This window comes from Triturus cristatus, chromosome 9 (assembly GCF_964204655.1).
Source record: "Triturus cristatus chromosome 9, aTriCri1.1, whole genome shotgun sequence".
Classification (NCBI taxonomy): domain Eukaryota; kingdom Metazoa; phylum Chordata; class Amphibia; order Caudata; family Salamandridae; genus Triturus; species Triturus cristatus.
Window position 1 is genome coordinate 1232493283 of NC_140592.1, and position 25797 is coordinate 1232519079.

The 25797-nt window shown below is 48.4% G+C and overlaps 1 protein-coding gene across 7 annotated transcripts in view; it reads left to right on the top strand.

Annotated features, from left to right (window-relative positions):
- Window positions 1–25797, top strand: part of RASGRP1 (RAS guanyl releasing protein 1) — a 326343-nt gene that overhangs the window by 123594 nt on the left and 176952 nt on the right. For all 7 annotated transcript variants that reach the window (XR_014968959.1, XR_014968958.1, XR_014968960.1 and 4 more), the window contains exon 2: window positions 19804–19985. Coding sequence is in view for 3 of the 7 variants with exons in the window: in XM_085627321.1 (XP_085483447.1) it covers window positions 19804–19985 (182 nt within the window). In the remaining 4 variants the exon portion in view is untranslated. The remainder of the gene's footprint in view (window positions 1–19803; window positions 19986–25797) is intronic.

A 25797-nucleotide genomic window follows, 5' to 3' on the forward strand; every position in this document is an offset into this window, starting at 1 on the left:
ACGCTACATATACCATTACAGCCTGCACACCAAAAGAAACATTTCGGTGCCTCGAAGTCATATACGCTACATCCCGAACAGTTATTAATTTAAAGCATTTGCGTTTACCAATATATCTAATAAACTGCAAGGGTGCTCACGAGCATGTCTCAGAGCCACAATGATTAAAATATATGCCTTTTAAAATGGTAATTTAATTAGTGTTCCTCCTAAAATAAGTAAATTCAAATAACGAGTACAATGCACTTCCTCCCGTTTTACATGCTTCTGGAAATGTAACTTTATATTTTGCTTTTTAAATGTTTACCGTTAGTTCTGCAGCGAGGGAGCATTGTTTGGAGTGGACAGATTGGGCGTTTGCCCCTCCCTGCCAGCTTTTTGTGTTTTTGCCCTCACCACTACCCATTTTTCCGCTTCCCCCAGCTCCGCGACCTTGCTGCATCTGCCTGTTGCTTCCTTCTCTTCCCGTCACCCTCCTCTGCTCTTCTGTTGCTTTTTGTCCTCCCACCAGTTTTCCGTTGCTCTGCCACCCCTCCTCTCCATTGCTTTTCGTCCACCACTCCCTAGCTCGTCACTGTTGCTTCTCAGTCTCTTCCCTTCCCACTGATTATTTTTATTCTTTATAAATTATTATATTTTTATTATATCATTTACATGTATCTCTCTCTCTAAATATCTCTAAATCTCTCTCTCTCTAAATCTCTCTCTAAATCTCTCTCTAAACCTCTCTCGCTCTAAATCTCCCTCTCTAAATCTCCCTCTCTAAATCTCTCTCTCTCTCTCTCTCTCTCTCTCTCTCTCTCTCTCTCTCTCTCTCTCTCTCTCAATCTCTCTCTCTCTCTCACTCTGGTCGGTTGGCATGCTAGCTGTCTATTTGGGAGTAGGACGTAGCTGATACTCAACAGTTACTATGTAAACAAGCATTGGCATAGCCAATAGGTCTCGCTTTTGGGACCTTATAAGTGTTTAGCCATGCAACAGTTCATGTTGTTGCACCAAGGATATTGTGCTGCATAACTAAATACTTATAAGGTCCCAAAAGCGAGACCTATTGGCTATGCCAATGCTGGTTTCACTTGCCCCCCACTCAGATGCATTGCCACATCGCTCCTAGAGATTTGAGTGGCCTTGCGTCTGTCCATGCCTGTTGTTCTGCCTGCTGCTTGAACATCTCTTTAGTTCAACTTTTCTCTCTTTATTAGAGGCAACTGCCCACCACCTGTCGCTGCTAAGTATTTATTATAGTTTTTGATTGTTATGTTGGTTTCTACTGCGCATAATCTCTCTCTATAGGAGTTGTTCTGAATGCGACACAAGACGACGTATGCCCAGCGTTGGCGCTTATGAGCGGAGCACATGGGCAAACATACGGTGATATCCGGCATCGCTTATCTGGAGTGTTCGCCACTTTGTGGCTCTTTATCTATCTTCATTGTTTCACAGCCTGATGGGCCAACATGTAATGTGATATCTATGCCGTATTGAATACAAACACGTTAAAAAGGGGAAAAAAACACAGCACCTGTGTTTGTGTTACTCCGTGGGCCTGTTACAAAGGAAAGACATTTCCATATGCTAAAACAAAAATCTGTTATATATGTAGCACTTTCACCAAACTCCTAAAACAGTGCAATATAAAATTCATATCAATCTTTCGAAATTGGTATTTACTCTATCAACCTTGGAAGGATTAACTACTGAAACATCTTCACCAGGATTCAATTGTGAGACCTGCACATCACACACAGATCTCGGCAGAAACTGCTGACCTTGCTAAGGTGAGTATCCTACTGCACCAGAAAGAACAAGAGCCAGTCTCCCATCGCACTGCACCAGGAAGAATAAGAGCCAGTCTCCCATCGCACTGCACCAGGAAGAAAAAGAGCCAGTCTCCCATCGCACTGCACCAGGAAGAATAAGAGCCAGTCTCCCATCTCACTGCACCAGGAAGAACAAGAGCCAGTCTCCCATCTCACTGCACCAGGAAGAATAAGAGCCAGTCTCCCATCGCACTGCACCAGGAAGAAAAAGAGCCAGTCTCCCATCGCACTGCACCAGGAAGAATAAGAGCCAGTCTCCCATCTCACTGCACCAGGAAGAATAAGAGCCTGTCTCCCATCTCACTGCACCCAGGAAGAACAAGAGCCAGTCTCCCATCTCACTGCACCAGGAAGAACAAGAGCCAGTCTCCCATCGCACTGCACCAGGAAGAAAAAGAGCCAGTCTCCCATCGCACTGCACCAGGAAGAATAAGAGCCAGTCTCCCATCGCACTGCACCTGGAAGAACAAGAGCCAGTCTCCCATCGCACTGCACCCAGGAAGAATAAGAGCCAGCCTCCCATCGCACTGCACCCAGGAAGAAAAAGAGCCAGTCTCCCATCGCACTGCACCAGGAAGAATAAGAGCCAGTCTCCCATCTCACTGCACCAGGAAGAATAAGAGCCAGTCTCCCATCTCACTGCACCAGGAAGAATAAGAGCCTGTCTCCCATATCACTGCACCAGGAAGAATAAGAGCCAGTCTCCCATCGCACTGCACCAGGAAGAAAAAGAGCCAGTCTCCCATTGCACTGCACCAGGAAGAAAAAGAGCCAGTCTCCCATCGCACTGCACCAGGAAGAATAAGAGCCAGTCTCCCATCTCACTGCACCAGGAAGAACAAGAGCCAGTCTCCCATCTCACTGCACCAGGAAGAATAAGAGCCAGTCTCCCATCGCACTGCACCAGGAAGAAAAAGAGCCAGTCTCCCATCGCACTGCACCAGGAAGAATAAGAGCCAGTCTCCCATCTCACTGCACCAGGAAGAATAAGAGCCAGTCTCCCATCTCACTGCACCAGGAAGAATAAGAGCCTGTCTCCCATCTCACTGCACCAGGAAGAACAAGAGCCAGTCTCCCATCGCACTGCACCAGGAAGAACAAGAGCCAGTCTCCCATCGCACTGCACCCAGAAAGAACAAGAGCCAGTCTCCCATCGCACTGCACCCAGGAAGAACAAGAGCCAGTCTCCCATCTCACTGCACCAGGAAGAACAAGAGCCAGTCTCCCATCGCACTGCACCCAGGAAGAACAAGAGCCAGTCTCCCATCGCACTGCACCAGGAAGAAAAAGAGCCAGTCTCCCATCGCACTGCACCAGGAAGAATAAGAGCCAGTCTCCCATCGCACTGCACCTGGAAGAACAAGAGCCAGTCTCCCATCGCACTGCACCCAGGAAGAATAAGAGCCAGCCTCCCATCGCACTGCACCCAGGAAGAATAAGAGCCAGTCTCCCATCGCACTGCACCCAGGAAGAATAAAAGCCAGTCTCCCATCGCACTGCACCAGGAAGGAAAAGAGCCAGTCTCCCATCGCACTGCACCCAGGAAGAACAAGATCCAGTCTCCCATCGCACTGCACCAGGAAGAACAAGATCCAGTCTCCCATCGCACTGCACCAGGAAGAAAAAGATCCAGTCTCCCATCGCACTGCACCAGGAAGAATAAGAGCCAGTCTCCCATCGCACTGCACCAGGAAGAATAAGAGCCAGTCTCCCATCGCACTGCACCAGGAAGAATAAGAGGCAGTCTCCTGAACTCATCACACCAGGAGGATTGGAGTCATCCCCTCATTTCACTCTACAAGGAAGCAGGGGGGCTCCTCTGCTATGGTGGAGGAGTGTTGTCACACCGCTGAAAGGCAGTAGTCAGAAGGGGAAATAAATGACAGTAAAACTATTTTATCATGTCGTTTTTCACTTCGTCATGGGGGGGGGGGGGGCGGGTTGGTGCGGTACCATGTTGCAGTGTCACACAGCAGGAGAGGAGGAGTGGTAGGCACTGTAAGTGCGCATGTCGGTCTGGCCGGCTGTCTAAACCAACATGCACACTTTGATATCTCCAGGCCGTACCTTGGAGATAGCAGTGCTCAGGGGGCATAGGCTCTCAGCCCTTGCTGGAGCATAAAACCTTAATGTGGAAAATGTTGGTTCTGTCGGGTACAGCATTGATTCTAGGTTAACTAAATAACCATACTCAAACCTTTCAGTAATAATCAAAGGAAAGCGAAGGAAAGAAAAGGCAAAAACCATGAATCAAAGAAACAAGAACAAAAACAAACAAACACACCAAAATTAAATCAATCAACGTCTGTATTTAAGCATAAATCCGTATGTTCTTTTATGGGGTCGAAATGACATTAACAGGCTGTTGAGGTTCATGAACATGTAATTTGTTCCAACGATGCAAGTGATATGGTGAAAAAAGTGTGAAAAAAAGTGCTGAATGTGAACAAGTTTATACAGTGCTGTACACAATAATGAAACTGGTCATTCAAAAGACATCCATCCCTTGATGCAAAAAGCTCTGCGCCGCTTGGAGTTTTAAATTTCCATTTCACGAGTGGCGGAGAAAGTAGGGTCAGGATTATCACGAGCACATTGACTTTTTGCCCCGAGGCATGTTTTATTTTTATTCAATATGTTGTTGTTTACCACATGGTGGTATGTACCACCCTTTTACGATTTTAACAAATCAAATAAAAGTATTCTATTCAGTTATGTTACACAAGGACACATTAGTTTTTAGTTTTTTTTAAGTATCCTGCTGCAAGTCTGGTCTTGGCTAATGATGGCTGCCTGGTGATGGCCTCCTCGACAATCCCGTTCGGTATTCCTCACTGGGTCCTGCCTGCAAATGCCCGGCCCTCTCTTTTCTGGGGATGTGGGCACCACTGAGTATGGCTCCCTTTAAAGGGACTCCCTTCCTTCCTGCCACACTGCAGCGTTGAAAGTGACGTCATGCTTCATGCTTTTAGGAGTGGCTCTTCACAGGAAAATGGTCATGATGGCATGCGCCCCTGGGCGTAGGAAGTGTGGGGGACGCGGGGGATATATCCCCCCCTTAGTGGGGGGGACACGGAGGACAAGGGTGGGGGGACGAGGGGACAAACTAATTTCCCCTCTCTTCTAATAGTTGCATGGCCATTGTCACATCAAATCACTAGTGCTTTGATGTGCCAATGGCCCTGCACTTGACCTGTGACCTTACCTTTTGCTGTGCTGCAAACACCTCGCCCTCGCCACCGCAGCCTGCACTTCCAGGACAAAGGGAGCAAGGTAGTTTATTGATTGTAGTCTGCATCCTGCCCTTCCCCAGGCCTGGTCAGCTTGGCCTGGGCGCCTGTGCAGCCTTTCCAGAGGCAGAAGGGCCTCTATTATCATCTCCCTTTTACTGACCGGGCGGAGGTGTTCTGTTTCCCATTGGCCCAGGCCTACTGTTGATCCCGATCATACATTGTAATCCTTCCAATATAGCACAGTGGACACTGTGCTATATTGGAAGGATTACAATGTATGAATCACAAGCACTGTTTTAAAAGCAGTAACCCACTTACCCATTTCCATGAAATACAAATCTGTCATCTGTGTGCGACATGATGTGCTTTGTTGGAGACATATTAAACCTCTATGCTACATTGATTCAAAACTGGGACTAGACAAAATCCTTGTCTCTCCAGCAAGTGCATTAACCTCCAGAGTTTTCTTACCATCATTTCCTCAGATGTACTGGGTACATAAAGATCTCTGCAGCAGGTGCCTTAACCCCATAGATATTTTAAAATGCAGACTTTGCAATCAATTAAGCAGAACAGATATACTGCCACGTTTCTCCTTGTTGCCGATTTATTTCTGGCAGAGTTTTAAACAAACAAATGTATAAGTGGAGGCCTAGATTGTGTGCTGGGGTTGCATCACTTTTTCGGCATAGCTCTGACGCAAAATCTAATTTGTAAATATTGTAATGCGCTCAAATGTACCCATGATAGACCTGCTTAACATATGTGAGGTCATAGAATCTGATGTCATTTTTTGTGATATCACTTCCTGTCAGGTCACGTGCGAGGTCACACGCTGTGATGTCACTTACATACTACCTAACTTGGTTAGTGCCCCACTTCTTTTTTTTTTTTTTAAGACTTGTGCCCTGGTGGGAGAAGTAAAATAGAGAACTGGTGTTCGTGGTTGTAGGAGGCTGGCTTAGAATATGGTGCACAATCTCTGGAGTGATGCACCTTGCAATAATCCAGCAACCCTCATGGTGGTCTTTAATAATAACCATAGAAAGCTCTCAAAGTGGTAGCTGTGGAAAGCAGCCTTCTGGCTTATCTTGAAGGAGTGTAATGCAGCTTGTTTTTCCACGTTTATTCAACAGTGTAGATTAGATTAAAAAGAACCACACTGTGTGAATAAAAAATAAGTCTATTTATTATGCAACACAATTTCTGACACATTGGTTTATCTCCTACTCGGATATATCAACAATACACACAAGAATCCTTCAAAATAATAAGGTAAGTAGCACAAATATACACTGGTCTCCACAGGGCGACAAAACCATAAACTAAGTAAGTGGAATGTGAACTACAAAGGAGAACAGAACTTGGACCAGAAGACTCGGAGTAGCCGGGGACACAAGGAATCACCCAAGGTAAGTACAAAGGAACCCCACGGAGGCTGTGTGCATGGAAGTCAATGGAGAAGTTTTAAAGAAGGACCCTTCCCAGAGGACTCTGAAGAGACCATTTGAAAGACTGGAGGTTGGAGATTACCCAGGAACCAGGTTACCTGCACCAGGGAAGCCGGGTGCATAGGGGTGAAGTGACGTTGGAACCTGCCGTAGACCTAATTGGAAGACTTCAAAGAAGATACCTCTGGGGTGGCCTGTGAAGGAGTCCAGTGGAATCCAAGAGTGGATTCTTGAAGAAGAGAACCTGCAAGCAGAGGGGACAGAGTCTATGCCACTCAGAAGTGACCAGGAGGCACGGAAGCACAATGCCCGCCGATGTCGGAAGAGTGAAGACGGTGACATTGTCAATGCAGCTGTGAGGACCAGGCGAGACTGAGTTAGACCAGGAGACAAACCACAAGCTGTCCTTATCAGGTTTCGGTGTTCAGGTGGTCGGTGTCCAGCGGGAGCCGCAACAAACCTTGGTGGCCCAAGTACACAACTTTGCTCTGCTCTATCTGGCATTTTGTGGCCTTTAGAGTGAGGCTCCCTTCTGCAGGGCCTCAAGTACATTTCTGAGGTGAACCAGGTGATCCTCCCAGGTGAAGCTAAAGGCAGCTTTATCATCTAGATAAGCTACACTATAGGCTTCCAGACCTGTTAAGACTTTATTCACCAGCCTCTGAAATGTGGCAGATGCATTTTTCAAACCAACTGGCATCACAATAAATTGATGATGCCCACTGGGGGTTGAAAATGCTCTTTTTGGTTTTGAATCCCCTTAGAGTCTGATTTGCCAACAACCAGCAGTCAAGTCAAATGTACTGAGATATTTGGCAAAGGCCAAAGTATCAATGAGTTCATCTGCCCTTGGAATTGAATGAGCATCAGTCCTACTGACTCATCTCTCTCTTACCATCTTGGGTGTGAGGGTTTGGTACAAAGCCCAAGCGCTATCTAAAGGCTCAATGACCCCCAACTCCAGCATCTTTTGGACCTCTGTCCTGATGCAATCTCTGACATGGTCAGGCTGTCTGTAAATGTTGCTCTTCACAGGCAGGCTGTCACCTGTGCCCACTTCATGGATACACCAGGTGGTTTGACTGGGTGTCAGAGACAAGAGACCAGAAGTCTGACTGAGAACCTGTCTGCAATCAGCTTGCTGTTGATCAGTGAAGCTGTCTGCCAAGACTACTCCTTCAACTGATCCATAAACAGGGTCCTGAGAGAGGAGATCAGGGAGAGGGTCACTCTCTTCCTCCTGTCCCTCATCAGTGGCTTTGAGCAAGCTCATGTCAGCCCTGTCAACAAAATGTTTGAGGTTATTCACATGAAGTACCCTGTGGGGACTTCTTGGAGTACCTATGTCAACTAAGTAGGTGACCACACCTTTCTTTTCCAGTAGAGTGTAGGGGCACTCCAATTCTCTTGGAGAGCTGCTGGGGCCACAGGCTCCAACACCCACACTTTCTGCCCTGGCTGGTAAACAGTCAGTCAGTACAGTCTTTTGGTCATGCCAAGAGTTTTGAAGCTCCTTGCTGGCCTCAAGGTTTTTGCTGGCCTTCTCGATGTGCTCTGCCATACGAGAATGCAGTCGCAGAGCTTAGTCTACTATGTCCTGTTTAGGTGGCTTGAGAGGTAGCTCCCATCCTTTTTTGACTAGACATAATGTACCCCTAACTAGATGTCCAAACAGAAGTTAAAATGAGCTGTAGCCTAACCCCTTCTTAGGAACCTCTCTTTAGGCGAAGAGAAGGCAAGGTAGTAAGACCTCACATTTTTGCCACAGCTTTTCTGGGAGTCCCATGATCATACCTTTGAGGGTCTTGTTGAAACTTTCGACAAGCCCATTGCCCTGTGGATGGTAGGGTGTGGTAAACTTATAGTTAACACCACACTCTTTCCACATAGCAGTGATGTAGCTATACATGAAGTTAGTACCCCGGTCTGACAAGACCTCCTTAGGGAACACAACTCTGGAAAAGATTCCAAGGAGGGCCCTGCACACTACAGGAGCTGTAGTGGTCCTAGGGGGAATAGCTCCTGGTAATCTTGTGGCATGGTCCACCACCACTAAAATAAAACTATGTCCAGATGCTGTTGGAAGGTTTAAGGGACCTACATTGTCTATCCCTACCCTCTCAAAGGGAACCCCAACCACTGGTAGTGGGATTAAGAGGGCCTTTTTAGTGCCACCTGACTTAACATTGGCTTTGCGGGTGACACAGGAGCGACAAAACTCCTTGGTGTCTTCAGACATGTGGGGCCAGTGAAAGTGAGGGACATGCCTGTCCCAAGTCTTGCTTTGCTCAAGATGTCCTGCAAGGGGAATGTCATGTACCAGTTTCAATGAGAAACCCCTGACCTTCTGAGGTATGACCAACCTCTTGGTGGCACCAGGCTTGGGGTATCTACTTTCAGAAAACCGGAGCCCATCTTCCCAGTAAGTCTTGTGGGACCCACTGACATTCCCTGCTTTCTTGGCAGCGGCTTGCTGTCTGAGTTGTTCAAAAGAGGGGCAGGCCGTCTGCTCCAGACTCAAGCCATCCCTGGAAGGACACCTGCCTGCAGTAGCATTGCCTTGTCAGGCCCAAGCTCCTCTGTAACAGCTCTTTCACAGGTTCCGAGATCCACCTCCCTCAGGAGGCTGATTCTCACTGGGAGACTGAGAGAAAAGGATTCATCTTTACCTTTCCTGCACCTTCTCTTGGGAGCTGGCTGGTCCATTATTTTCAAGATCCAGGGCTCCCCGGGTGCCTAACTTCTTGCCCTCAGCCCTAGTGACAAGACACTGCCTCAAATTCCCATAATTTCTCCATGAGTCCATTACTCCCCTTCAGGCCAGGCTGACCTTACCCAATCTTTGCCCAGTTGATAGTCCACAGGTAGGTCTGAGGATACCAGAACTCTTACGGTCAGTTACCCATCCCCAGCTGAGATTGACAACTGCCAAGGAATGATCTATCCTGGCCATCGATGAGAGCCTGTTGGCTGTTTGTGCCCACGTTAGTGGGACTTACAATAATGATGGCAAGCTCAGTGCCACCATCACAGACTGACTAGGACAGAACCCACTTCAGTACCCAAGGTTAACCAAGCTAAACTCTTGGGGGGCACTACTACTACCAATGCTATTACTAGGGGCACTAGGAGGTTTAGGAGTAGTAGTAACAGTATTGGTGCTGGACTTAGAGCTATTGCAATCGTATGCCATATGGCCTTTTCCTTATACAAATAGCACCAATGTTTCATGTTAGAGGAGGAAGAGGATTGGGTACTACCCCCAGAGGAAGATTTTTGGGGACCTTCAGGAGACTCTTGTTTTCTTTAGATTTCTCCCCACCTTTCTCTTGGTCCTTAGAAGCATCTGGTCACCACCACCATGAGACTTTTGTTTCACCCTTGTGCGGACCCACGTCTGCCTCCTTTCCCAAATCTTGGGTAGAGGTCAGATCCGAGCCCACCAGGTAATGGTGCAGGTGCTGATTTTGACAGTTATTGAGGATGTGCTCCCTGACAAGTAAATTGTACAGTCCCTCATAATCATGCACATTACTTCCCTGAAGCCAGCCTTCCAGAGCTTTAATAGCAACATCTACCCAGTCTTGAGTGTGCCTTCTGTGTGTCCCTAACTTAACCCTGTATTGCTCAGTGGTTATCCCAAACCCATCTATGAGGGCAGTCTTCAAGACTTTGTAGTTGTCTGCATCTTCCTCCTTTACAGTCAAGAGTTTGTCTCTACCTTTGTTAGCATAGGAGAACCACAGGATAGCTGCCCACTGCCCCTGAGGAACCTTCTGAACTTTACAGGTCTTCTCTAAAGCAGTAATCCACTTATGAATTTCATCACCCTCCTGGTAAGGAGGGACTATCCTGCTCAAGTTCCCAGTGTCAAAGGAGTGTTCTCTAAATCTAGGTTCACTAGTGCTGCCACCATGGGATTCTAATCCCAAATTCCTCCTAGCCCCCTGGACTTCTAGGGTTTCCTTATCTTGGGTGAACTGTTCCTTCTTGATTGTGAGCTTGGCTCTCTCAAGTTTGAGCAGGTAGTATCCCTTGTGTAAACTATCCTCCCTCTTGCTAGAGATGTTGGTCCCCTTTTAAGTGGCAGGGGAGGTAGAACTAACTGAGGAGGACCTGGACCTCCACTGAACCCTTTGTACACTCCCAGGAGGAATAAAGGAGTCCTACTGCTAAGGCCACCCTCTGTGTCACTAGAACTATTCCCTGAGGGTCTAGAGCTCTCAGTAAGTGTTCTTCAGACTCCTCCGGGGCATGTTCAGAGTCATGGGTGTTGGACACCCCTGGCTCATCTTCTGGAGCATCACCACCAATATCCAAGTTATCCTGCCCATCTAACCTTTTTTCTTGGTAACAATAACTATTCCCCAAAGATTACTTCACTGTTAATATGCAACTCTCCAAATGTCACTTGTAAATAAGTCATCATAGTTTTGAGCAAGGCCTCCACTCCTTCAATCATTGTTTCAATTAAATGATCAATATTTTGACTCGCATAATCCTAGCACGAGGCATATTTGCTAGTTTTGAGCATTTTAAAGTTTTGTAAGCCTCCCATATAACAAAGTTTTTGTGCTTTAATGAATCCCACGCATTACTCATTTGTGACCTTCCACCCACTGTATTCAATTGTAAGCTTCACACACAAACACCATGTTTCTGGTGTTCATCACTAGCACCTCATATCTGAGCTTTTCTACACACCTCATTCTGCATATCTCACTACACCTGTCTTCTGTGAGCATCTCATATATGTCTCACATAGCATGCTTTTTTACATTGGCAAGCATCTTCCACACAAACACTGTTCATCTAATTTGTTTAGCATCCCACACAATGGCTAATTGTTATTGCTAATTTATCTCATGGGTCTTCTTATATGTTTGTGCAAGATAATGCAGTTTGAGTGCACTCTACACTCATATCATCCACCTGCAATAAAGCCTATCATAGATTAGACAACAAAAGTTTCGGTTTTGTGTTGTCTACTTGGCAATGCATTAAGAGTTTCTCCACTCTCCAGCCTCAGGAATGCAGTCGATAAACTTCCAGTTTTTCAGAAACTATTCTCGCTCTCCTACTTGTGCCCTGCTAAAACAGGGTTTTCCAAAAGGGATCTGACTGACTTCAATATTCAGACCCCCAGAATCCTATACCATACTATAAGATCTGCCAGCCTTAAGGTGGTCTTCCCCCAAACATTTTGCCTGCTTACCTCCTCTTTTTGCTGATTCTTTTTGTTGGCCTTAGGCCTCTGAGCACTTTATCACTACTGACCAGTGCTATATTGCATTCGCTTCTCCACTAAACATGGTAACCTTGGTGTATACACAACTGGCATATTTAATTCACTCGTAAGTACCTTCTATAGTGGCATACCCTATACCTAGGGCCTGTAAATTAAATGCTACGAGTGGGTCTGCAGCACTGATTGTGCCACACATACAAGTAGCCCTTTAAACATGTCTCAGGCCTGCCACTGCAGAGCCTGTGTGTGCAGTTTTACTGCCACATCGACTTGGTATTAAAAAGTCTGTGCCAAGCCTTACATTTCTCTTTTATTACACGTCACCCCTAAGGTGGGCCCTAGGTAGCCCATAGGGCAGTGTGCTATGGTACTAAAAGGTAGGACATGTACTTTTAAGTTTTGCATGTCCTTGTAGTAAAAAACACCTACATTAATGTTTCAGTTCTGTGATGTATACTCCTCTCATAGATTAACACTGGTAATTCCTAAATACACTCTTTTAAGCTGTAGTTCCTGGTTAGAAAGGAGTAGCTGTCCCATGTTTTACATCTTTGGAATGGCAATGATAAATCCTCTTTAGCTTTACTTGGATTTCATATTAATATTTTAGATATGCTACTTTTACAAAGTGGATATTTTTCTGCTCTTACAACTCTCTGTTTCTCAAATACACTCCAATATTAGTCCAATTGCATTTTGAGGTTTAGGAATGTCACGAAGAGCATTCAGTTAATTCTCCCTTTTTTTTGTCCCATTTTTGTTTGCTTGGTGCATGAAAATGTAAGATTCAAAAACATGTTTTTCCCATTTGGTCGAATTACTTTGTAAATGTACATAACAATTAAAGCATATTTGCAACCTGTGACTACCTTCCTGCCTTTATCAATGTTTCACTACAAAGCTATGCGATTGTATTAATTTAACGGGGTGTACGGCTCTCAGACAATGGGCGATTAATATTGGGTCACTGGAAAGTCCAAAAAGTTTTCCTTGTCCCCCTAGAAATGTAATGCCTCCTACGCCCCTGCGAGCGCTGTCCATGCCCACACACCGTTTTGCCCAAAGCCCTACATACCCAAGTGAGTACCAGTACTCTCCTGAGTCCTGGAAAAGTTCTAGCACTCAAAAAGGAAAAAAAATCCAAAGCGCCGGTACTCAGTACCTGTGAGTACCGGCACTGCCACTGCTATTAATACTACACTTTCTCTAGCTAAAGGGCATGCTTAAAACATTGTCCACTATCATTGTGTCTTTTTACAGAAGGCAGGGATGACAAGCTGAACCCCCTTACACTGTTTCTACCTTTTGCTTATATAGGATGGTGCGCGTTCAAGCAACACCGCAGATTAGTCGGGGAGCCGCGCGGTTTTCAAAGCACGAAATAATTTTATTTTACCCCTCTCTCTTATAAAATCCTACTATTCAATGCAGTAAAGAAATACCTTTCCTCTCTCTAGTTTTACTTCCCTCTCTTCTATTTTCTCAAATCTCGGCTCGTATGGAAAAAGATCAAACTAACTGATGTCTCTCTAGTGTTGGTGTGATCTGATTAGTGCAGTCAGTTCACACACAGTGTGAGAACTGCGGTCCATGGCCCATATGTGTATTGTAGGTAGGCACAGACAGAACAGGAAGTGGTTATCGAGGGACTGCCTGTTAGGTGAAATGTTGCCTTGCATGGTTTCCGGTCACGTGACTGCGCGCCCTTCCTGTGAGCCCCGCCGTCTGGCTGCTATCCAGCTCGCTAGCCACGTACATAAATTGATTATAAGTGACCCATCAGTCATCGCTTTTAACACTTTCATGTAGCTTTTTGTTGACCTTTCATTTGAAACTCCGCGCCCAGGAGATCAGTTAGAAGTGAATTCTGACGCCACCCCTGGCGCACAGTCTGAGCTTGCTCGGACGTAGCTTCAGGGGGGTGTTTGAAGTGTGACACCCCCTCAAATAAATGCATACTTGGCTTGGTAAATGGGTCTGTGGGCCCAGAATCGGGTCTCCTGTGTCTTAGTTGGTTTTCCCGCTTGTTTAGTTGGGAAGTGTGATTCACACCCCCCTAAATCTCGTTGACTAAGCTACGGCCGTGAGCTTGCTTAATGGCAGGCCTGCCGTGAGCCCTTCCATTTCAGAGAGCGAAACTTTCCCAGATCGAAACTTGCATCCCGACAGCGTCAGCTCAGCATGTGGGAAACGCTGTAAAATCACATGTTTCGTCTCCTATGTTACATCAAAGCACACACTTCTTTCTGCTCACTCTAAAAGGGATTCATCCAGGGCTTTGAGTGGGATGAAAAAACTGGGGGCTCTCAAAGGGGCGTGGCCAATGTAATTAAGGGCGTGACTTAAAACATGTAAGCGAAAAATCTATGCCTAGCATAGTGTGCCGTCCGACTGGCATTTTGCTGCTTATGTGATTGCATCCAGATATATAATACAACAAATAGCATTACACCTACAACAAGCCAAAACTATTGGCTTTGCCAATAGTTGTTAGCTGCATAAGCAACAACTAAGACTTCGTTGAATATAATATGACAATCCTTCAGTTCTGAAATGAGACTGTGAAAGAACTTTAACAAGTCGCTTCGAAGTTACCGCAAAGGCAGTGATGAGTGGTCCAGCTGCAGAGTTCAGACTTTTTTCTCACCCGGAGGGTGAGGGCAAAAATGGAGAGCCCGATAGAGACCCGTCTATGCACCTGTTTTTTAGGTCTCGTCTACACAGCGTGCATGTGCTGCATAGGAGGGCCTTTAGCCGTCGTTCTTCACTTTTTCAAGCACTGCACTCGTGTTTGTGGCGGCATCCACCTTGCGGGAGAGCGCAGCGGCGCGCCACAAGCACGAGTGCAGATCTTGAAAAAGTGAAGACTGCACGCATGCGCGCGCACGCATGCACCACTCCTGGGCTTGATAAGATAAGAGTTTAACGTGTTTTCTCAGGTGTGTTGTAATCCTTACCCGATGTGCTGTCTCTCTATGGTAATTGAATTACTTTAAAATTAAATCGATTAATATAAATTAGCAATGACGAGCACAAGCACGAGTGCTTTAAAACAGCTGCTGCTTGTGCTCGTTTCAAAGATGGGAAATTTGAAACGAGAGTAACCATTAAGCAAGTTCTGACTCTCACTCTGACTGACTCTCACTCTGACTGACTGACTCTCACTCTGACTGACTGACTCTCACTCTGACTGACTGACTCCCACTCTGACTCTCTCTTTCACTCACTAACTGACTCTCACTCTCATTCACTCTCACTGACTGACTCACTCTCACTGACTGACTCACTCTCAGTGACTGACTCTCACTCTCACTGACTGACTCTCACTCTCACTGACTGACTCTCACTCTCACTGACTGACTTTCTCTGACTGACTATCTCACTGACTCTTTCACTCACTGATTAACTGACTCTCTCACTCTCATTCACTCTCACTGACTGACTCTCACTCTCACTGACTGACTCACACTCTCACTGAGTGACCGACTCTCTCTGACTGACTATTTCACGGACTCTCTCTCTTTCACTCACTGACTAACTGACTCTCTCACTCTCATTCACTCTCACTGACTGACTCTCACTCTCACTGACTGACTGACACTCTCACTCTCACTGACTGACTGACTCTCTCACTCTCTCACTGACTGACTGACTCACTGACTAACTGACTCTCTCACTAATTGACTAACTGATCTCTCACTCTCACTAATTGACTAACTGACTCTCTCACTCTCTCACTGACTGACTGACTTTCACCCTCCTGTTATTTCTGCCCCCCCATAACAAAACAGGCATTGGCATAGCCAATAGGTCTCGCCCTTGGGACCTTATAAGTGTTTAGCCATGCAACAGTTGATGCTGTTGTACCAATGATATTCTGCTGCATAACTAAATACTTATAAGGTCCCAAAGGCAAGACCTATTGGCTATGCCAATGCTTGTTACAACTGCCGGTGCTCAGCACCGGCGGGACCCGGCCCACTTAAAGCCCTGGTTTCAACTACAGATCATGCGTAGCCATAGCATGCCAACATTTTGAAACTAGTACTTGTGAGGTTTTGGGGACCTTCATCATCCTCATTGATGTACATTGAAGCAAATGGAATTTCAGGTGGGAGCCGGCTGCAAGGAATCCAGTTTTGGCTTAAAAAATCGGGAGTCTCCCGCCGGAATCAGGTCTGGTGGGGGATGTATGTGTCTAGGTGATAAAACGTGTGATGTCACGATATACGGGGACTGCCAGACAAAAGGCTGGTGGTTGACCCGAGCCACACAGACCACATGTGATTCTGGGGTCAAAGAGCAAAGAAGCAGATGGATTACGTTTCTCGACTCACCTTCATATGGGTGCTGCGACTGTGGTGCACGTGTTGCAGCCTGCAGCATCTTCCATGCAGTCTGTGATAATAGACATGGGTCGCACAAGTGCTGCAGTTGTTTTATTTTCTGCATGCTGCAGTCCTGTGGTGTGGTTGCGTGTGTGTGTGTTTGATCTATGCCCACCTCTAATTGATGCTGGTGTTACCAGCGCTTGTGACCTGCTGCCCCTTTGCTTATACACGAGGCGTGCCCATATGCAAAAAAAAAAAGATTTCACTCTCTCCAATGCACTACTCTGTCCCACCCTATACCTCTCTCAATATCTCCTCTAATGCATCCCAAACCTCATTCTTCTACTAACATCTCCAAAATTACCCTTTCTAGACTCTTTCCTCCTCTATCTCTCCTGACGCACCCCAAACCTCTTTCTAAAACCCTTTCAAAATTCTTCCCTCATATACCCCTCCTTTGAGGCATCCCAAACTGCTTTTACTACTATGATCTCCTTAATCTCTTTCTGGAGACTCTTCCCTCCTTCATCCCTCCTTTTTACTCATCCCAAACCTCATCTTACTACTATGTACTCTGCACCAGTCCAATCTACTCTACTCCACTTCTCACAACTCCACTCCAATACGCGTCACTCTATGCCACTCCACTCTTCGCCATTCCACCCTATGACACTTCACGCCACTGTCTTCTATGCCACTAACATGCTGGTGTACAACATGGCTAAAACACATTGGCAAAGCCAATAGCTCTTGCATATGTGAGACCTGTTGGCTTTGCCAGTGCTTGTTTTCATAAGGCTCCATACCACACTGCTGCTGGATCTAAGCTCTGTAACTAACAGATGTTTCTATTTCCCAGTTGAATAGTAACCAATGGATCCATAGTGCTATTATTCAAATAGTGATAGCGGTGCCGGACAGAACAGACTTGCTTGGGAAATGTCTTTGGAATTGGACAGGGCTGGGACAGACATCCCCTGCTCTACATGTCTCAACAGACACCCCCTGACCGGGCAAGCCCCTGCTCTAGAGGCCTCATCAGACACCCCCTGCTCTAGCGGCCTCACAGACACCCCTGCTTTAGAGGCCTCATCAGACAGCCCAAGTGCTAGAGACCTCTTCAGACACCTCCTCCTCTAAAGGCCTTATCTGACACCTCCTGACCTAGCGGCCTCATCAGACATCCCCTGATCAGACACTCCCCTTCTCTAGCGGCCTCATCAGATGCTGCCTGCTCTAGCAGCCTCACAGACACCACCTGCTCTAGAGGCCTCATCAGACACCACCTGATCTAGCAGCCTCACAGACACCCCTGCTCTAGAGACCTCATCAGACACCGCCTGCTTTAGAGGCCTCATCAGACGCCCCTTGTGCTAGAGGCCTCTGCTTTAGAGGCCTCATCAAACACAGCCTGCTCTAGCAGCCTCACAGACACCCCTGCTCTGGAGGCCTCATCACACACACACCCTGATCCGACACTCCCCTGCTCTAGAGGCCTAATTAGATACTAGTAGTATCCTGGTCATGTGAATGTCCTGCCTTTATCTCTCCCCCTGCTCAGCCAGTGTGAATGTGCTGTGTGCTGCATGGAATGTTGGAGTGATGATGCGGATTGGAATGTTTGGTGCCTGTGAGGTGAAGTCTGATAGTTGAGAATGGGCTGAGCATCAGGCAGGCTGCTCCTGGTGGGGCTGGTTCACTACAACTCAACAACCTGTAACTGAACTCAATAAATCTACTAAAACTACATCTTGCCTGTTGGACTTCATTACTACAACACTGCCTGCTCTAGAGGCCTCATCAGACACCCCACGATCTAAAGGCCTCATCAGACAACCCCTGATCAGACACTTCCCTTCTCTAGAGACCTCATCAGACGCCCCATGCTCTAGAGGCCTTATTAGACAATCCTGCTCTAGAGGCCTCAACAGACACACCCTGATCAGACACTTCCCTGCTCTAGAGGCCTCACAGACACCCCATGCTCTAGAGGCCTCATCAGACACCGCCTGCTCTAGAGGCTGCCTCATCTGACACTGCCTGCTCCAGAGGCCTTCTCAGACACCCCCTGCTCTAGCGGCCTCCTAAGACACACCTCGATCAGACACGTTCCTTCAAAGGCCTCATCAGACACCCCTTGGTCTGGAGGCCTTATCAGACACTGCCTGCTCTGGAGGGCTTATCAGACACTGCCTGCTCTAGAGGCCTCATCAGTCACCTCCTGCTCTAGAGGCCTCATAAGACACCTCCTGCTCTAGAGGCCTTATCAGACACCTCCTGCTCTAGTGGCCTTATCAGACACCCCCTGCTCTAGAGGCGTCGTCAGACACCCCCTGATCAGACACTCCCCTACTCTATAAGCCTCATCAGACATCCCCTGCTCTAGCAGCCTCATCAGAAATCCTCTTCTCAAAAGCCATCATCAGACACTCCCCTGCTCTAGAGGCCTCATCAGACACCCCCTGATCAGACACTCCCTTTCTCTAGAGGCCTCATCATACACCCCCTGTTCTAGCAGCCTCATCAGAAATCCCCTCCTCAAAAGGGCTCATCAGACACCTCCTGATCTAGAGGCCTCATCAGACACCTCATGCTCTAGAGGCCTAATCAGACAATCCTGCTCCAGAGGCCTCATCAGACCCCCCCTGATCAGACACTCCCCTTCTCTATAAGCCTCATCAGACACCCCCTGCTCTAGCAGCCTCATCAGAAATCCTCTACTCAAAAGCCATCATCAGACACTCCCCTGCTCTAGAGGCCTCATCAGACACACCCTGATCAGACACTCCCTTTCTCTAGAGGCCTCATCAGACACCCCCTGTTCTAGCGGCCTCATCAGAAATCCCCTCCTCAAAAGGGCTCATCAGACACCTCCTGATCTAGAGGCCTCATCAGACACCTCATGCTCTAGAGGCCTAATGAGACAATCCTGCTCCAGAGGCCTCATCAGACCCCCCCTGATCAGACACTCCCTTTCTCTAGAGGCCTCACCAGTCGCCCCCTGCTCTAGAGAACTTATGAGACACCTCCTGCTCCAGAGGCCTTATCAGACACCCCTTGCTCTAGAGGGCTCGTCAGACCCCCCCTGATCAGACACTCCCTGTCTCTAGAGCCCTCGTCAGACACCCCCTGCTCTAGAGCCCTCGTCAGACACCCCCTGCTCTAGCGGCCTCATCAGACACCCCCTGCCCTAGCAGCCACGTCGAAATCCCCTACTAGAAAGGCCTTATCAGACACTCCCCTGCTCTAGAGGCCTCGTCAGACACCCCCTGATCAGACACTCCCCGTCTCTAGAGGCCTCATCAGACACCCCCTGCTCTAGCGGCCGCACCAGAAATCCCCTACTCAAAAGGCCTCATCAGACACTCCCCTGCTCTAGATGCCTCATCAGACACCCCTCTTCAAAGGGCCTTATCAGACACCCACCCACCCCCTGCTCTAGAAGCCTCTCCCTGTCGCCACGGGCCCGTGAAGCTTTCCTACGTTCCCATTTGCATATGAAATTACTCTGTAACAGAGAGTGTCTTGTTTGTTCCCTCTCTTGCTGAGTGGGAAGGAGGGGGTTATCTCTTCCCCTGGAGGGAAGCGCTCTTATCTCTCCTGCAGCTGATTTTCCTTTCCCTTCTCCCCGCTCCCCGGCCCTCCCGTGCCGTGCTGGGCCTGCACACCCTGGCTGCACCCCTCCTCGCTCCTCACTTGGGGTCTCTCTCTCTCCCACAGGAGGCCCGCCACCAGCGGCAGCACCATCCCTAAACTGGCCCTGGAGCTGAAGCAGATCATCCACAGCGCCTCGCACCCCAAGCTGCCCCAGGTCACACCGTGCAAGATGGGCGCGCCGCTGGGACAGCTGGCCAAGGGGGCCAGCCTGGAGGAACTGCTGGAGTCCTGCATCCACTCCTTCGGTGAGTCCCTTTATCTTTCCTTCTCTGACTTGGATGTTATGTGACTTTGATTCGAATAGCGCTCTTCTGCATTGCTCTCGTTTCGCAGCACCGTGGGTGTGCTGGGGCGCGCGTTGCCGGGTGGGTGAGGGGTGTCCTGTCCGTGTTTCTCCAGTGCCGTGCCCCCTGCCCCTGTTCCCCCCCTTTGCCTGGTTGCTCCTGCTGTCCACCTCCGTGTTCATGTGTTACCGCTCGCGGTGCCTGTTTCTCCTGTCTGATTCTACCTAGTTCCTTCCTGTGTCTCCCTCTGTCTGTCTATCCCCGTCTCTCTCTCTCTCCTGTGTCCCTGTCTTCCCGTGGCTGTATTCCCGGAGTCTTCTGTGTGTCTCCCGTTGTCTGTGTGTCACTCTCAATATCTATCCCTGTCTCTCTCTCCTGTGTCCATGTCTCCCCTTGCCTCTATCCTCCGAGTCTTCAGAGTGGCTCAGTGTGTCTCCCTCTGTCTGTCTCCCTCTCTGTCTATCCCTGTCTCTCCTGTTTCCATGTCTCCCTGTGCCTCTATGCTCTGAATCTTCGGTTTGTCTCCCCTGGTCTGTGTCTCCCTCTCTCTGTCTATCCTTGTTTCTCTCTCCTGTGTCCATGTCTCCCTGTGCCTCCATCTGGGTCTTCAGAGTGTCTGTGTGTCTCCTCTGGTCTGTGTCTCCCTCTGTCTATCTATCCCTGTCGCTCTCCGGTGTCTCCGTCTCCCTGTACCTGTTTCCGCTCTTAGTCTTCCTGTTGTCAGCCTGTGTCGCCACGTTTCTGTTTCCCCTTGTCTCCCTCTGTCTGTTTTCCTGTCTGTGTGTCTCTGTCTGTGTCTCCCTCTGTCTCCCCGTGTCTTAGTCTCTGAGCCTGTCTTGCTGTAGCGGTCTCTCCACATGTCCCTGTCCCCCCTTGTGTGAGTCATGCTACTGCGCTGCTGTGTCACCTGTTGTCTGTATCACCCCATGTTTGTTTCTTCCTGTTCCTGAGACCCCCAGTGCCTGTCTTCCTGCCCCTCCATGTTTGACTCTTCCTCGTGCCCTCCTGTGTCTCTCAGGCCCTGTCGATATGTGTCCGTCCCTCTATGTGTTCAGGTCTCCCAATGCCTCTGTTTCCCCGGTCTGAATTTCCTACGGGCCTCCTGTGTCTTCCTTTGACTGTGGGTCCATGATACTTTAACTTCAGTGTCTCTCTCCACGTCTGTGTCTCCCAGTATCTAAATGTTTCTAGTTCGTTCCCATGTTTGTGTCCCCTATCTCTGAGTCTCTCAAAGCATCTTTGTATCTGCACCCCCGTGCCTGTGTTATTCCCCGTGCGTGAGCCTTCCTGTACCTGTCTCCACATATCTTGTGTTCTCCATATCTGAGTTATTCCGATCCCTGAATCTTTCTGTGCCTGTCTCCACATGTCTGTGTTCTCCTTGTCTGAGTCTCCCGGAGCCTGTCTCCACATGTCTGCCTTCTCCCAGAGCCTAAGCCTTCCTGTGCCTGTCTCCACATATCTGTTTTCTCCATATATGAGTTATTCTATAGCCGGAGTTTTTCTGTGCCTGCCTCCACATGTTTTCGTTCTCCATGTATGCATCCTCTATGTCTGATTCTCCCGGAGCCTGAGTCTTTCTATGCCTGTCTCCACACATCTGTGTGCTCCGTGTCTGTATTTCCTAGCTGTCTCCACATGTCTGCGTTCTCCATGTCTGAGTCTTCTAGAGCCTTCCTGTTCCTGACTTCACATGTCTGCATTCTCCATGTCAATGTTCCCCATGTCTGAGTCATTCCAGAGCTTGAGTCTTTAAGTGCCTGTCTCCACATGTCTGCGTTCTCCATGTCTGAGTCTCCTAGAGCCAGAGCCTTCTTGTGCCGGTCTCCACATGTCTGCTTTCTCCTGGAACCTTAGCCTTCCAGTGCCTGTCTCCACATGTCTGCGTTCTCCCGGAGCCTGAGCCTTCCGGTGCCTGTCTCCACATATCTGCGTTTTCCATGTCTGAGTTTCCTAAAGCCTGAGTCTTCCTGAGCCAGTCTCCACATGTCTGCGTTCTCCATGTCTGTGTTCTCCATATCTGAGTTTCCAGGGGCCTGAGCCTCCGGGGGCCTGACTCCAAATGTCTGTTTTCTCCATGTCTGCGTCGCCTGGCTGGCACGACATTTCTGCATTTTCCATGTCTGAGTCTCCTAAAGCCTAAGCCTTCTTGTGACTGTCTCCACATGTCTGTGTTCTCTGTCAGTGTCTCCTGGCTGTCTCCACATGTCTGCGTTCTCAATGTCCGAGTCTCCTAGAGCCAGATCCTTCTTGTGCTGGTCTCCACATGTCTGCACTCTCCCGGGAGACTCAGCCTTCTGGTGCCTGTCTCCACATGTCTGCGTTCTACATGTCTGAGTCTCCCGGAGCCTGAGTCCTTCTACGCCTGTCTCCACACATCTGTGTGCTCCATGTCTGTATCTCCTAGCTGTCTCCACATGTCTGAGTTCTCCATGTCTGAGTCTTCTAGAGCCTTCCTGTTCCTGATTCCACATGCCTGCATTCTCCATGTCTATTTTCCCCATGTCTGAGTCATTCTAGAGCCTGAGTCTTTCAATTCCTGTCTCCACATGTCTGCATTCTTCTAAAGCCTGAGTCTTCCTGTGCCGGTCTCCCCATGTCTGCGTTCTCCATTCTGTGTTCTCCATATCTGAGTCTCCTGGGGCCTGAGCCTTCGGGGGCCCGACTCCAAATGTTTGTTTTCTCCATGTCTGCGTCACCTGGCTGGCACAACATGTCTGCATTTTCCATGTCTGAGTCTCCTAAAGCCTTAGCCTTCCTGTGCCAGTCTTCACTTGTCTGTGTTCTCCGTTTCGGAGTCTCCTAGCTGAGCCTTACAGCGCCTGTCTCCACATGACTGCATTCTCCATGCCTGTGTTCTCCATATCTGAGTCTCCCAGGCCTGAGCCTTCCTGTGCCGGTCTCCACATGTCTGCATTCTCCATGTCTGAGTCTTCCTAGAGCCGAAGTCTTCCTGTTCCTGACTCCACATGTCTGCATTCTCCATGGCTTTGTTCCTCATGTCTGAGTGATTCCCGAGCCTGAGTCTGCCGGTGCCGGTCTCCACATGTCTGTGTTATCCATTTCTGAGATACCTAGAGTTTGAGCTTCCTATGCCAGTCTCCACATGTCTACGTTGTATATATCCGAGTCTATCAGAGCCTAAGTCTTCTTGTGTCGGACTAAACATGTCTGCGTTGCTCATGCCTGAGTCTCCTAGAGCCTGAGTTTCTGTGCTCGTCTCCACATGTCTACGTTCTCCATGTCTGAGTCTCCTACAGTCTGAGCTTCCTATGCTGGTCTCCACATGTCTGTGTTCTCAATGTCTGTGTTCTCCATGTCCAAGTCTCCCGGAGCCTGAACCCTACCATGCCTCACTCCACATGTCTGCATTCTCCATGTCTGAGTTCTCCATGTCTGAGTTATTCCGGAGCTTGAGTCTTCCTGTGCCTGTCTCCACATATCTGCGTTCTCAATTGTCTGAGTCTCCTACAGTCTGAGCTTCCTATGCTGGTCTCCACAAGTCTGCGTTCGTCTTGTCCGAGCCTCCTAGAGCCAGAGCCTTCTTGTGCCGGTCTCCACATGTCTGCGTTGCCCATGTCTGCTTCTCCTAAAGCATGAGCCTTCCGGTGCCTGTCTCCACAAAGCTGTGTTCTCTGTCAGTGTCTCCTGGCTGTCTCCACATGTCTCCATTCTCAATGTCTGAGACTCCTAGAGCCTGAGCCTTTCTATGCCTGTCTGAACTGTCTGTGTTCTCATGTTCGAATATCTTAGCGTCTGAGACTTCCTGTGCCTGTCTCCACATGTCTGCATTCTCCTTGTCTGAGTCTCCTGGAGCCTGAGACTTCCGGTGCCTGACTCCACATGTCTGTTTTCTCCATGTCTGCATCGACCTGGCTGGCACGACATGTCTGCATTTTCCATGTCTGAGTCTCCTAAAGCCTTGGCCTTCCTGTGCCGGTTCTACATGTCTGTGTTCTTCATTTCGGAGTCGCCTAGCTGAGCCTTACAGTGCCTGTCTCCACATGACTGCATTCTCCATGCCTGTGTTCTCCATGTCTGAGTCTCCCGGAGCCTGACTCCACATGTCTGTTTTCTCCATGTCTGCTTCTCCTGGCTGTCTCCAAATGTCTGCGTTCTCCATGTTTGTGTCTCCTGGCTGTCTCCACATGTCTGCGTTCTCCATGTCTGTGTCTCCTAAAGCCTGAGTCTGCCAGGGTCGTTTCCATCAATGGTGCAGCAGCACCGGGGCCTAAAGGTCTGAGGAGGAATTTTTACCTCGATACGTAGCTGTTTTTACCACTAGCTTGCTTAGGGGGCACTGGTAAGTTATTTTGTAGGGCTTGTACTTTGTAGTAGTGCCATCTAGTGGTGCTCAGGGCTTTAAGTGGGATTAAGAAAACTGAAGGGGTCCCACGAGGGGGTGTGGCCTAAAAACACCCAGCTAAAAATCTGTGCTTAGCATAGTGTGCCGCCCGACTGGTATTTTGCTGTTCCTGTCATTCTATCGAGATGTATAATACAACAAGTAACATTACACCTACAACAAGCCAGGGCTTTTGGCTTTGTCAATGGTTGTTAGCTGCATAAGATAAATAAGCAACAACTATGGCTTTGTTGGATATAATATTGAAAATGCTTTAGTTCTGAAATGTTGAGATTGTGCACGAACTATAAGGAGGCTCTTTGAAGTGACATCAAAGGCAGCGAAGGGTGGTACTGCTGAAAAGTTAAGATTATTTTTTCACCATGAGGGTGAGGGCAAAAATGGAGAGCCCAATAGAGACCCGTCTCAACGCCTGCTTTTTAGAACTGCCGGTGCTGACCAACTGGCAAGACCCGGCCCACTTAAAGCCCTGGTGGTGCTGTCTGGTGAGGGTATGGTTGGTGATGATTCGGTGCTGTGCTAGCGTGGATGGTAGCAGGGTGTGAAGTGTTGCTATGGTATTATATGCTATGTGTTGTTGTGGTACGCAATGCTAGGCCGTTCTGCGCTTTGGTAAAACAACACTAGTTTTTTAGGTCTCGCCTAGCGAAGCAGCGCATGCGCTGCCCGCTTGTGAGATCTATTGACGTAGGTTTGCTTTTGGAAGTGCGGGTGGTGACCGCCCTGTCTCCCTTAGGCCCCGCCCACCCAGACTGAACTCGTCGTCTGTTGCTCGTCATGCGCGCTGTGTCTCTTCACTTCTCCCTTCTCACGAGGCGGTGGGCATTTCGGCACTTAAGGTTGGCACGTTGTGTCCTTGCCTCACGCTCGAGACCCCCTTCTCTGAGAGGTTTGCATCGTGCCCCACCACCGCAAACCAGTGCTTGTTTCAATCCCGCGGGATGCGAGCAGTACCAGTCCTTATTAGATCTGGAGTGAGTCAGTGGCTGAGAACATGACCGGAAGTAAACAAGGCAAACGCCGCACTGGTTTATGGCAGAGGTTCAAGTGCACTTCTGGGCTGTCTGTGCACGCTAAAACCAACGCTCCCGTGAGTCCACAATCATTTCACCCGCTCTCACGCACGCACACTCATACACACCACACGCATTCCTCCCTTCTTTCACTTCCTCTATCCTCCTTTCTCATCTCTTGTTATTTCTATTTCCTTCTCTCTCCCATTTCATCATTCTCTTTCATCTCCTCTCTCCCTCTCCTTTCTCGTAGATCTTTCCTTCCTTCTATACCTCACTCGCTCATAGACGCGTACGTTTCTTTCATTCTCCTCGATTTTTTTCATTGCCTTATTTCTCGTATTTCTTTATTTAGCACTCCCTCTTTGTATCGTTTCGTCCACTTTGTTTCACT